We start from the raw sequence: 14,772 nt of genomic DNA, 5'->3' as shown, positions 1-14,772 counted from the left end.
TTATTTTGTATTGAGTTCCATGGACTTAATTTAAAAAAATGCAATTACTTGCTTTCAGCAGTACTTGGTTACTTTTTTGTTTTTTTAAGAAATAGGAAAGTATTGGTTTGGGGTATAGGTAGAAGAGTTATGCTCTTACAGATAGTCCACAAAATTTAAGTATATTTATTTAAAAAGTGGTGTATACAGGTATTTACATATGTATTAGCTAGCATACATGATTGCTAGCGTAAGTTCTTTTGATCTGCTTTTCTACAGGAAAAATAACTTTAAAGGAGTCAACAATCTTACTTTAATTACAGATAAATAGAAAGAAGTGAGTATAGAAAAATACAAGTAGAGAAATTAGCACAGAGATTCAACAGACAGGTCTCCAACTGTCTGAACAAAGTAATACAACTACCTCCATACACCACCAGACCCAGAGAGCCCCAAAATCCGAATAGTCTGGGAACTCATAACAAATGGCTACTCAAGAGGTCCGTCCAGGGAATCAAAAGGTCCTTCTCATGAGCAAGCTCTGAAAGCAAAGTGCCAGCTTTCCAGAATAAGTAACAAAGACTCAACCTCTGATTGGCCCAGAGTCAGTAGATACGAAACTTATGTGACTCAGTACAGCTGTGAATTACCATGATTCAAATGTGATCAATACTTAGGATGTTCACAATTTAGCCAGAGCCTAGGAAACAGAACTCCAAAAAAGAAAGCAGCAAAAATCCCATCTTGCTTGTGCTTACAACATAGGAATCAAGCTGCATGACTTTGTACTATAAACAGAAGGCATTCTAGGCACGTACATGTTTGTCAGAGCTGTTGGTGATAAGTAACATAGGTAATAAGAATGTGTCCTGAGTCATCAGACAGAGTAGATTTTATGGTATAAAAATAACAATAAATTAAATGCTAAAATTAATGTTCTGTCCCCCGAATATATACTGTGGACCCATGCATGGGATAGAAGGCAGAAATGTGAGAGGAGGATAAAAAAATTATTTTAAGCCAAACAAACATTAATTCTTTTCTATACAAATAAAGGTTAAAAAAAGGAGCCCTTACTTTTAAGGAGCTCATAGTCTAATAATGCAAACAAGTATGTATAAACAGGATACACATGTATTCAAGATAAATTGGAGATGATCCAAGTAGGAAGACCTTAGCATTAAGTGGGAAAAGGAAAACCCTTGTACAAGTGTGATTTTTATCTGGGCCTTTAAGGAATTCAGGAAAGCCAGAAGGGAAGAGAAGAGGGAGAATGTTCCAGGTATGAGAAACAGACAGTGAAAATGCTAGGAGTTGGGAGATGGACTGTCTTGTGCAGGAAATAGCAAGGAGGCCACTGTCACTGAATTAGAGTACGTGGAAGGAGGAGGAGGGGAGTAAGGTATAAGAAAACTGGAGGGTATTAAGTCATAAAGAACTTTGAAAACCAAACAATTTTATATTTACTCCTGGAGATGATAGCGTTTATTGAATAGATGGTAATTAAAGGAGGTGGGGAATAAGATTCTAAAAAGTTCTCCAGAAAGATAAAAGTTGGAGGTGAAGGGGATCTGGGAAGAAGAGTTATTTCTCTCCTTGGCAGTTTCTGGCCAGAATAGCAAGGGATTAAGCAATTAAAGATCATCATCTCCCAACCAACATAAGTTATTCAGAACTGGAGTTCTTAACCCTTTTTGGTATCATGAACCTCTTTAATATTCTAGTGAAATCTATAGGCTCCTCAAAATACTGTGTTTAAGTAATTGAGGGAAATTTCATTTAGAGGTTAGTGAAAATAAAATGCAGTTTTTTCTCTCTCTACATTCACGAGCCACTTGAAATACACACACATACCCTAGGTAAAAAGAATCTCTACTCTAAAAGACCTAAATTTCTGTGATCAGATTAGGACTAATAGATTAGATTTAGTATAATGTCAGGTACTTTCTCTCTCCCACTCTCTTCACTGCCTGAACATGTACTTGCTTTATGTACTTCCTGATGTCTGAATTTTTCTTTAGCAAGAGAAAGGATTTTTTTTTTCTGTTAGAAGTAATAGGCTTAAAATGCTGGTTGGCAGAAGTTAATATGATTAGGTTTAAGTTAAATTTTAAAAGTGTAAATTATTCATTACACCTAGGTTTTGATTGTTGAAAGGGATTGAGTAGGAAGGCTTACCTGAAAAATGTGGGAAATTTGTTTAATAGAAATGAGGAGTGAAGAGGAAGCTGGAAAAAGACAAGTCTTGGAAACTAATTTGATATAGAACTGACCCTAGGTTCTTAAGTTGTCAAATGGAAGCTATGCACTGAGCTGTTTTTGTAACAGATCTGCAAAGGCAGTCAATTCAGCTTTAAATAAAAGTCTTTTTTGGTGTTTACTTTTTATAAAAATAGAGCAAGTTGGGCTTTAGGGATCTTCATTCTCAGGAAATTTGTAAATGGAGATATTACTACATTTTTCCCTACAAGTTTGACTTATGATTTTTTTTCACACTATCATTTTTAAAGGGTCAAAATTCCCTCCTTCCTAATACCAGTTAGTTTGGCAAGACAAATTTTTAAAAAAAAGTAAGTATGTTAGGCAATTTGAGAGACTCATGTGATAAAATAACTCAAATGAATTTTTTATATATAGGGTGTGTGTGTGTGTGTGTGTGTGTGTGTGGCATTTAGTCATTTTAGTTGTGTCTGACTCTTCGTGACCCCTTTTGGGGTTTTTGTGGCAAAGCTACTGGAGTGGTTTGTCATTTCCTACTCCATATCATTTTACAGATGAGGAACCTGAGGCAAATAGGGTTAAGTGACTTGCTCAGGATGACATAGCTAGTGTCTCAGGCTAGATTTGAGCTCATGATGAGTCTTCTCAACTTCAAGCTTGGTTCTCAATCTACTGCACTACTTTATTTTTTTAGCTATATACAAAACACGCACACGTAAGTGTGCACTTTTATATGAATTTGAAGTCAGGTATTTTATTAAGTTGCTACTACATATATGTACATAATACATTTACTGGGTGAGCTATAATATTTCACACATTGATATTCATCTTCATATGTATTCTGATAAAATTGGAAGTATAAATTTTGTAAATGTGAAAATGAATATCTTGCCCCAAGATCAGATTGTAGATCTATTGCATTATTAAGAGATAGAGGGTGGGAATATGGCTAGAATGATAATACAGGCTAGTTGCTAAGAGGACAAAGAGTTTGTTCTAGTAGTAATTGGTTTTAAAATGTGTCACTGTTTATTGAGTTGGAATTTAAGGACCTCAGAGGTAACATACAAGTACCTCACAAAGGGAAAGGTAACTCAGTATGATTTTTAACAAACCAGAAAATGCTTAGTTTAGTTCTTTTATTCCTTTTAATGATGGCTATTTGCTTTGTAAATAAGTTTTAAAGAAAATTAAACCTTAATTAAAGAGTGCTTTATCATTTCTTATTAAGCTGAAGCTGTAATAAAACTTACTTTAATACTTCAAAAGATCCATGATTCCATTGTTGTAGGTGGGAAAAATAAAAGTTACCAGGATTCTTTGGGAAGAATTGTTCAAATTTCTTGGTAGTAGACCATTTTATAGTCATTACTAATAATGCATTAATTAAAATATGGTCTATAAATGTCTCTAAAATTTTTATCCTATTGATTCTTTTTCATGTGTACTATTATTCAGGGTAGAAGTTTATTACTTGCATGTCTAATTTTGGTTTTTTTAATTATGGATTTTTAATATGCCTGATAATGATAAGGGTTTTTACTCAAAGATGGTACTGCTTCATTTTCTTTGTCTCATGGGTGAATTCCAAATAACATTTTTATTTCTTTAAAAATATATTTTTAATTATTGTTGTAATTGTTCACTTAACCTTTCTTTTACCTGAGATTATTTTATAAATGTTCCAGTATCCACTAATCCAGAACAATGAGTTTCTCCTTGCAACGTGTCGATCAAGCAGAGGCTGCCAATCACCACTCAGAATTTTTGCACCTGCACACTTCTGAAATTGTCATGTTCTCCAGTGTGTCCTCTAATTTCAAGTGTTGGCTACTATACTTATCTAGATAAAGAAAACAGATTTTTAAAAACCCCAACTTTTAATATTACAGGTGCAAGGTTATTCTTTCTTCTCTGTATTTAGGTAGTCTAGTCATATACATGCTAGTCTGAGATTGAGAAAGGCCTCTCTGATGGTAAAAGGTCCTTCATCTCATTTCTTCTCAGGGAAAAGAAAAGTTTCTTCTAAACCCAAATTTCAGACTTTTAATGACATGTTTGGTTTCCGTGATAATCTAGGTTCTGTTACACATAAGTCTTTCAGACTAGCAGGACACCTTGAAATGTTTAGAAAATTATTTGATACTGCTTTCTCTGTCGTATTGTATTTGACAGTGGTTGTCTTTATTTAGTCCTCAATAGTTCTTAGATATATAAATTCTTAAAAGATATGCAGAATTCCATGATAAATCATTTGATGAAGAAAATCTTCTGAATCATGATACCAGTTATTTTAGTTAAAGGTATTTATTAAATGGCTACACTGTGGGGTACTGTGCTAAGTTCTGGGGAGAAAAAGATGTGTGAAATAAATTACTGCCCTCCAGAAGCTTAAGACTAGCTAAAGAAATAAGAAATGAAAAAAAAATTAACAATGAAAAGCACTATTAAAATGCCAACTGATTGAAAAAGTAAATATTAGAAGAGTTTCAACGAAGAAAAAAATCGTTTTAGAGTGAGAGTGTTAGGTATGGGTATGTGCCACTGGTAGGGTTTAAACTGGCCTTTCAGGGGAGTGTAGGGTTGCATAAATGGGAAAGTGAGGAGTAGGCATTATAGGCATAAAAATGGTGAAGTGTGAAATTGAAGTCAGGTGAATAGATGGACTGGAAGGGAAGGCTTTGAAAGTCAGATTAAGGAGCTTGAAACCAGAGGGATCTTTAGAGGATTTTGAGCAACAGGGTGTCCTGATGACAGTAATATTTTAGGAAAGTGAATCTGATGGTTTTTAGCATGGATCAGAAGTGAATAAATTGGAGTAGGGGAGGTAAATAATAATCTAGACAATAATTTCTTTAGCAATCAAAGTAGAAATGCAAAGGAAAGGAAGGATACAAAAGAAATTGAGAAGAAAAAATTGATTGAAGTTGGTAATTGGTTGGATGTGTTGGGCAAAGAAAGAGGAAAATCACTTTCATAATTCAAGCCTTAGTGGAACTGGAACAGTTATGGTTTTATTAACCAAATAGGGAGGTCAAGACAAAGAGATAATTTGGAAATATTCAGTTTAAAATAACAAGATATCTAATTAGAAATGTCTCATTTAGCAGATGAGGTCTGGTAGTCAGGTGAGAGGTCAAGACTAGTTATTTTTATGAGTAAGTAGTAGAGTTCTTTTTACCTTTGTTCAGAGTAGTAGACATTTGGCTAATTTTGTGCTTTATTTTGTAAAGGTGCTATAAAGAACACAGAAACTTTGGTTGTTCCTCATGCTTTAGTTCTTGGTTGGTAAGATATATTTGTGTAGTATTGTAGACTATTTTAAGGAAGTAAATGATGGCAAAGTATTGCTTTTTGCCTTATCAATTGTATTTTCCTAAGGAATCAATTTTTGTATAGTGTTTTCTTACTGAAATTTTAAACTCAATTGTAATAAACCTAAGGTATCTTTTTATATAAGAAAAGACTTTAAAGAGTAGTTGTTATTTTCTCAGTTCAGTTTTCTATCAGTCCTTCATGATGCACTTTTATTTTTCTTAAAAAAATTGTAATTTCATTTGAGAATTTTTAGATTTTTTCCTAAGAGCCAAATTAAGTTAGCAAGATAGCACCATTTCTTTGTGAGATTTCTTTAAAACAATTTAAAGAAAAAAATAGCCATTTCCCTTGATCTGAAATGATCTTTTATAAGAAAATTATTTAAAGTATTGCAAATTTCGCTTTCTCTTTTTTCAGAATCTCCTAGTCCACAGTCTTCAGATGAGTAGTTTCTTACAGGTTATACAGTTTGATCCTCTGACTTTAGATTGTCAATTCTGTGCTTATGCTTTATCTTACCTTTAAATCTGTCTGGTTTTTTTCCCCACTTTCATTTACTTCTCTGAAAATTATCCTACATTTTATTTAGGCTTCATAAGCCTAAGATGTTTTTACTTGTATTGTGTGCCTTGTCCGCCAGAATCAACAGTTCCACTGAAATTCTGTCTCTAGGCTCTGTCTTGTGGGTCATCTTTATTTTAATTTTTTAAAATTTGGATCTCTCTACTCTTCATTAAAGCTACTTCTAATTTTTTGCACTATCTTGAGATTCTTCCTTTAATTTTAATTTCTACTAAAAATTAACACCTGTTTACCAACTTATCTATTATTTTGCAACATCTGTTTTTTCACCTACTTAAAAATTATCTTGTCAGTCATTTTATCACTGTATTCCTTTTCTTTCATCTGGATAATTCTTACTTTTAAAGTATTCTGTTATGTTGCTACTTCTCTTTAAGATGTATTCATATCTTAATTTAGTTGAATGCCCTGTACAGCTTTTTATTATGGAAGGGTGGGGAGAGGAGTATCTTTTTCCATGTTATCCTTATTCAGAAATTTGTAAAATAACATACCAAAATACTTTAAACTTTTAGAAGGTGAAAGTAGATGAACAACTAAAATTTGCTTTGAGAAAGGGCATAGCAAAATATAAATTTCTGCCTTTCTGCTTTGTAACTATTCTATAATTGTGAACTTGTGCCTCGAGAGTAATTTGTAAATTTTTTAATACTTCTTGTTTGAGAACTCACTCTACCCATTATATAAGTGATTCAGCCATATATTGAATAAATATACTTTATTGTAACAATGATTTTTTAATGAGTTTATGTTACATAAAGTAATGAAATTAATCTTATGGCTTGTGGGAGTCATATACATTACTCTGTATTTTTGTAGTAAATTTACTTATTATGGAAGGTTATGGGAAATATAAAGAAAACTTCCTTTTTAAAAAAGAAATATATCCGCATTTGACTGATTTTTTAAAAACGGTAGCATCAATGAAAGAGCCAAAGTGGCTGTATGTAGTTAACTTTACAAGAAGCAAAAATGTGGTAGTAAATAAGTCTTACTATCTTTAAATCAGCTCTTTGTGATACATCATCTGTGCTTCACAGAGAAATTGATGAAAACAACCTCCTAATTACATAAATATTAAATATAACTGGTAATTACATAAAATCTTTAACAGATTCTTGGAAGCATTTTCAAGTAATGCTTATTTTTATCCAATTAAATTTGTGGTAGACTTTCCCTTCAATGCTACCCTCCACCCCCACCCCCAACTTAATTTGTGCTATTCTTTCTTAACAGAAGAAGGTCACTTTTATGTTACGCATAAAAACACTAATACACTAGAATGAACCACGTTAGAATGTTTTGACATTGATCCCAAGACCAGGAATAAGTTCATTTTTTGTCAGTTCTGTCACATTCAACTTCTATTAAACTTCAAGAAACTTTTAATTATTTGTATGTTTCAGTAGATTAGCGTTGACTCTTTATTTAAACAATGATTAAAAGACCATTCTATAAGTATAGTATGCTGCATTTATACCACTACACTGAGTGGTACTTAAGAATATTTTCTATCTTTTCATGTCCATTGCTCAGTTTTTAATTGTTCTTTTTATTAGATGTTTTCCCCTCAATAATTGTTCTTAAACATTTTGACATTAAAATATCATTTTCATATTTGATACAGCATTTATTATTTCTAACCTCTGATAATTTAGAACATGAGAACCATAAATTTTCTAAGATCTACTAAGCATAAAAAGTTTGATGAGAATAAACTTAATTTATTTTTAAAAATTTTTGTGATCTGCTAGCAAGGATGGTTATGAGACTCAGAATGGACTAAGACAAATGATGTTTGATGGCAGTGTGACTGAGGTATTCTCAGTTCATTGATTTTTTTTTTTTAGTTTATAGAGTTAATAGAATGGGCTTCTACTTCTTATAAAACATTTGCCCGTGTAAGCAAGTATTTCTTTATCTTTAACAGTTCACAGCAAACACTTTTTTATTAGGCTTGAAATTTCAAGTATATTAATAAAAAATTTTCAAAATCCTCACTTCTCTTTGTAGTCTTTACTATCTGATAAATTATATACTTAGTAATCTTTTGTGTTTGTTTGAATTAATAATCTTTAAAAAGTTTCACATGCACTTTGCAATTTACCTGGGACAGTTCTTGAAAGAGATTTGAAATTTATCTAGCCTATATTCCTTCATCTTCCTGCTTTCATTATAACCAGGATCTTCTTTAGCTTGTGCCATTGCCTTACAGTCAATCTTGATGCAAGATAAGATAGACTTCAGAATGATGCTCGGTTTTCTTTGAAATGTATTTTCATCTTAGAGGAAATCTCAGTACTTTGTTTCACTACTTTTTTTAAGCCACTCATACATGCACATTTCTATTTAAATCAGTAAAGAATAGCTTCTCTTTTCTTTTTTCCTTCTTTTTCTTTTCTTCTACTTTTTTTGAGGTGATTGGCGTAGTCTTTATTTCTTGTTACCTATTTGATTCCTTAGCTGTAAACCTTTCTTCTAGAGCCATAGATAGTTTAGAGTTTGTTAGAGTTTTCTTGAAAAATCAGACTTGTTCTTCTTTACAATTATAGTCACAATAATGCATTAAAGTCTGTCTTTATTCCAACTCTGAGGCAGTCTGCAATCTAAGCAACATTTGTTATTCTAAAAATTTAACTGTTTTAAGTTTTTGGTTTCCCAAGATCTCAGTAGTGTACTATTATTAAAAATCTGTTTGTTCTGAATCAGTGGATACCGGAACAAAAAGAAGGTAATTCTTACCTGATAATGTGTTTGTGTTCCGATTCTGCTAATCCAGAAATCTCAACCCCCCAACTCCCCAATTTGTTGGAAATGATCCTTAGTTGATAGTGGTTAGGGAGTGACCTCCCTGTTTTAGTTGTTTTCTGCAGCTCAATCCCTAGATATGCCAGAGAGAGGGTAGAATTTTTTACCTTTTTCAGAACACTGCTAAAGAAGTTTTCGACGGGGAATGTAGTCTGAAGAAGCACTGAGAGCAAAAAAATTCAGAGTGGTGATTGGCCACCTCTGTTTGATTGACAGGTTGCAGGGAGAAATCCATTCCTTCTGGATTAATGGAACTGGAAAACAGAAAACAATTATCAGGTAAACATCTTTTTTTTTTTAACCTTTGAAATTCACCTTTTAAAAGATATCAGATCACACAGTGAATTTTATTACCAAAACATTGTGAGTAAAATTTTTTTTTTACAAGTGTGAACCACAGTGTCTGGTGAACATTGACTTCTTTCTGCTTCCTAGAATTGTCCAAATCACTACAGTTGCTAGAAGTTTTCAGCCTTGGCAGAAAAGCCAGTGATTATAAAGGAGACAGATTAAAACCCAGAAGCAGTATTTTCAGATCTGTGTTAAAGGTGATCAGTAGAATTCTGTGGTGGGAGGAGGGAGAGTGTTCTTTTATTTACTGAATTGTTCCAGTTCTATCGCTAAATAGAATTCTTTGTTTTCCAGGGCTATCAGTTTAGCACTTTTCATGAATATTCATATATTTTTAAATGTGTTGTTTAATAGCAAAGTTACTTGCTTATCAGTTCACTTAGTTTGTACATTTACAAATCTTTATCAAAAAGCTTTAGTCATAAAATCATAACCAGTTGTTTATTGAAGAACATTTATTGATTCTCAAATGAATATATTTCAGATTGAAGGCCAAGGACATGGAGCAGTATTTGACTGCAAATGCTCTCCTGATGGTCAGCATTTTGCATGTACAGACTCCCATGGGCATCTTTTAATTTTTGGCTTTGGCTCCAGTAGCAAGTATGACAAGGTAGAGTATAATGAACAAAAGACATTTTTTTCTTTCATGTACTCCGTGTATGTTTAGAAGTATAAATATTTTGTAGGTAAGTTAATGTGACAAAACTTAGAGCATTTATATTAAATAGTCATGATATTTTTCTTTTCTTTTAGTTAAAGCTTAATTGCTGGCAAATGATGTTAAGCAATGTCATTATGTAATTTAGTAGACCCTTTTACTACCTGTGTGACTTGGGCAAGTCACTTAAACTCTTTCGGTCTTTTTACTCATCTGTAAATTGGGGTTAATAATTAATTGTTGTTCAGTTGTGCCTTGACTCTTTGTGACCAGATTTGGAATTTTCTTGGCAGAGATACCAGACTGGTTTACCAATTCCTTTTCAGCCCATTTTGCAGATGAGAAAACTAAGGCAAATGGAACCAAGTGATTTGTCCAGGATCACACAGCTAGTAAGTGTCTAAGGCCAGATTTGAACTCAGGAAGATGAGTCTTCCTGACTCCAGGCCTGACATTTTATCCATTTTGCCACCTAGCTGCCCCAGGGATAAGAAAAGCATGTACTTTATAGGATTGTTGTGAATATCAAATAAAATAATGTATGTATAGTACTTTGCAGATTTTAAAATGCTTTGTAAATATAAACTTTTTATCACTACTTAGAAATTTGGGGAACTTAAAAATGGCAACTTGGATTACATATTCCTTGAAATGTTAATGATTGCATATTAAGTCTTAGAAAAGGTTTTTGACCACTGACTGCATTTCACATTTGAGAATATGTGCTACAAATCTTTACTTTCCCCTGGGGTACTTAATCACTTTCCCCTTTAGTCAGTTAAGTTTAACAAGTCAGTGAACATTTATTATATTGTCTTCTGTTTATAAATAAGATTCTGGTTATGACACAGATCTTACTCTCAATCAAATGGAGCAATGAATTAGTATATTAAAAAAATAAAGATAGCAGGGAAGAAAATGTCAAGAAATGGAAATACTATCTGAATTGGGCCTTGAAAGAAGGGAAAATTTTTGACCTTTAACAGGACTTGAGTCTGAACAGAGGCGTAAAGATAGGATGAACAGAACATGGGGAATAGTCTAGTTTGGCAGATAGTTAGGAAATACTGAAGTTTTGGGAATAAACATGATATCTTCATGTTATACGTTTGGAATATTTATTCAGGTATCTGTGGAAGATAGCTTGAAGGAAGGGATAGAAAAGTCAGGAAGACCAGTTAGGAAACCATCTAGGCAAGAAGAGATCCTTGCATAAATCATATCATTGGGATTATCTAGCTATCTTTATAATTGTTTAGAGTATGCTTCTTGATTGATTGGTCAAAATTTGTTGAAGTAGTATATTTGCACTTTAGAGGAAAACTGTATGGTCTTGATGTATTCAAAATTAACATCACATTTCTTGAAGGCGCAGGAATGTAGAGGCTGCATTTATTCTTCAATTTTAAATTATCTGTCAGCATTATTATTTTCTATATTATTGGGAAAGACAATTTGATTTGAATTTGAGTTGATCAGTTTTAAATTATCATTGCTTATAGATTGGAGGCCATACAGTAGTGAAAAGAATGCTGGATCTGGTTAACAACTGGATTTGAATCTTGCCATTGTCACTTAGTATGTGTGACTATAGGCAAGTCACCTAACTTTACTGGGCCTTTGTTTCTTTTCTAAAATGAAAGTTTTGGGATAGGTGTCAGTAATGGCCCATTCAGCTATAAATCTGTGATCCTGTAAATTCCTGGGGCCTTTTTAAATTGTTGAAGATTTCTTGTTTTCCTACTCCTCTAAATTATTAAACATTTTAATTCCTTTTGGTTTTTTAAAATCTTTTTGGTATTTCTTCTATTATCTCTTGCTTTGGCTACCAACACTTCATTTATTCTTTTCTTAATAATTACATATGTTATTAGCATAGATTAAAGTGTTAACAAAATGATGCATTTTAGCGTGGACTTAATAAGCAAGTTAACGAAAATAAAGATAAAATATTTATAATTAGGTTTGACTTAAAAACAAACTTAATTCATTATGATACAGTAAAGGGATGAAGCATCTGAAATACTTTTGTTTTATCTTTGTCTAGAATTAACCTAGGCTCATAATTTCCCCTAGAAATGAAAGCTATAAAATGCCTGCCCTAAAGATTGATTCAGTAGTTATTTTGTATACAAAGGTTAGCTTCTGCTCTGGTATAGGTTGTAAAATTTGGATATACTTTTAAGTATCTTGGAGACCTACATATAAATTATGTTTCCACCAAGTTTATTGACAGCAATAGAGAAATGTAAAATATAATTGTAAGTTGGAATATTAGATAATTATGTATAATTTTATGAAATTAGCTAATTCTGCACATTGTAAATGATCTATCAGTGTTTTAGTGATTGTCATGCTGGATTCAACAGGACTTCCGTTGTCTGTTGTTATTTTAAAAAATGTCTTTAATTCATTAAGAAATGAAGTAGAGTTCTTTTTTTCTGCATTAGTAACCTTTGCTTGTCATATCTATTGGTTTGTCTTTTTGCAGATAGCCGATCAGATGTTCTTTCATAGTGATTATCGGCCTCTAATCCGTGATGCCAACAACTTTGTGTTAGATGAACAGACTCAGCAAGCACCCCATCTCATGCCTCCCCCATTTTTAGTTGATGTTGATGGTAACCCTCATCCATCAAAATATCAGAGATTAGTACCTGGTCGTGAGAACTGCAGGGATGAACAGCTCATTCCTCAGATGGGAGTAACATCCTCAGGTACATGCTTGATTTGTTAACTAGAATAATTTTTATTGGGTTTTATATTACCATAGTCACCCAAATTAATTCAGAATTGTATTTTAAAAATTATTCTAAATGGTGCATTCAAAGGACATGACTTGATTAGGAGCGGTTTTGAGAGTTTTAATGTCCAGTCTTGGTGGATACAACTTTTATAATTTGGATTCTTTAAAATGGTTTTTAATAAGGAACACATTTGACACAAACAGAAAACTTTAAAACGATGAAATTTCTAGAATTCAAAAATGTTTAAAAATTATTTTTCTTTTTTTAAACTTTGGTACAAAAATCAGCTTTACAAGCATAACATAGGGAAGGCATGGTTAGAAAGCAATTCTGAAAAAGATCTGGGGATTTGAGAGAACTGCAATCTCAATATAAGTTGACAGTATGCTATGCCAGCCAACAAAACTAATGTGATCTTGAACTCCATTGACTTTTACAAATGTATTTTAGAGTATCATGTTCATTTCTGGGCTCCCTTGATTTAAAGAGGACATTGAAAAGTTGGGAAATAAGTTTAATAAGAACATTGACAAGTTGGAAAAAGTCTAGAGAACAGCTAAATAAAGAGCAATGAGTCTATGGCATGAAGATTGGCAACTGTGTAGTTTTGAGAATTGAATAGTTGAGGCAAGGTCTGATAGTTATCTTGAAGTATTTTTCTGGCTCCAGAGATCAGAACTGGGAACAATGGTTGGAAGTTTCTACGGGGCAAATTTTGATTAATTTTCAAGGAAAACATCATAATAACAGAGCTAGCAAAAGAGACATGGTCTGCTTAAGAAAAAATCGGAATCCCCTTCTTAGAGGTCAAGATTAGATATCCATCAGTCAGCTTTGTTATAGTTTAGTAAGGATATTGTGTGGTTTCGACTGTATGACTGGTGAAATCTTTTAGAACTATAAGATTCTTTAATTAGTAACTTGAATTTCAGTTAGAATTTTAGTACTTTTTAATATTATATTTGGGCAGTATTTAATGTTTTTATTTATGACTAGTCTCATTTTGGAAAACATTTTCATATATCTATATGTATGTATATTGCATGAAACCTTCACAATGAACATGTTTTTTACATGTGAAGGGAAACTATTGTGTTGGCACTCCTTCTAAATTTTGTATGTGTAGCAGTGATCCATATGAACTAGTTATTCTGATGGATTTTGATTTGTTTTTCAACAAATTAAGGGTTTAATTAAGTTATAATATAGTTTGCAGTTCTGCTTCAACCTATAAGGAATTTTAAAGCTTGCATATTTGGAGACAGTGAGGACTCTAAAGTGCATGTATATACACCAATATAACATAACTAGAGGGGATGAATGAGAGATAAGGTTGTATAGCCAGATAACAATTAGATTTTTAGGGTCTTTGAATCCTCAGATGAAGAATTTGAATCTCCTTGTAAATTATTGAAGATTTTCAAACTAATGATGTAGTTACAAAAGTAGTATTGTAAGAAGAATATTCTGAAAGAGGCATGGAAAATAATTTATAAGCTAAAGATAACCCTTGATGGGGGGAAGTAAGCTAGTTATAAGGCATACTGAAATTGAAGGCCTCAGTTTGTGTGGTGGCAGCAGAAATAAAGAGGAAAGAAAGTCTTTTTTAAGAGTAAAGAGGGAGGGGTGACTGATTATGAAGGAATGATATAGAATAATAAGTGAGAAGTACCTTTTAACTTGGGCAAATAGGGAAATAATGGTATTGACAGAAATGGGGGAAACTATTTCATAATATGGTGTTTTATACTCTGATCCAGCTAATAAAAGCTACTTAGGATTGTCTAATCATAACCTGTTCTTTCTTGACTATTTTAAAAACTATAGTTTCCCCATTTCTAGAATAGATTCCTCCCATGTTTCAACTATTGAAGTGCTTCAAAGTTAAATTTAGGTGTCACCTCTTTCATGAGACCTCTGTTTCATCCCTCCTTCCTCTAATTTCCCTTGTCACTTACTTCTTGAATAAGTGACATTCATATACTAATTTGAATTAATGTGGTTATTTGTATATGTTGCTTATCTCTCTCAGCTTTTGTCTTGTCTACTAGATCTAAGTACCTTGAGGATAGGGACTGTTTATTATTATCCCAACAGTATGTC

At 32.5% G+C, this 14,772-nt stretch overlaps 1 protein-coding gene across 2 annotated transcripts in view; it reads left to right on the top strand.

Moving 5' to 3' along the window:
- The window catches only part of PHIP (PHIP subunit of CUL4-Ring ligase complex), a 182,572-nt gene that overhangs the window by 86,766 nt on the left and 81,034 nt on the right, over positions 1-14,772 (top strand). For both annotated transcript variants that reach the window (XR_011974371.1, XM_072642656.1), the window contains exons 16-17: positions 9,746-9,874; positions 12,414-12,639. Coding sequence is in view for 1 of the 2 variants with exons in the window: in XM_072642656.1 (XP_072498757.1) it covers positions 9,746-9,874; positions 12,414-12,639 (355 nt within the window). In the remaining variant the exon portion in view is untranslated. The remainder of the gene's footprint in view (positions 1-9,745; positions 9,875-12,413; positions 12,640-14,772) is intronic.

This window comes from Notamacropus eugenii, chromosome 2 (assembly GCF_028372415.1).
Source record: "Notamacropus eugenii isolate mMacEug1 chromosome 2, mMacEug1.pri_v2, whole genome shotgun sequence".
Taxonomy (NCBI): Eukaryota; Metazoa; Chordata; class Mammalia; order Diprotodontia; family Macropodidae; genus Notamacropus; species Notamacropus eugenii.
Note: the sequence above shows the minus strand (reverse complement) of the source record. Positions and strands in the feature narration are given on the sequence as shown.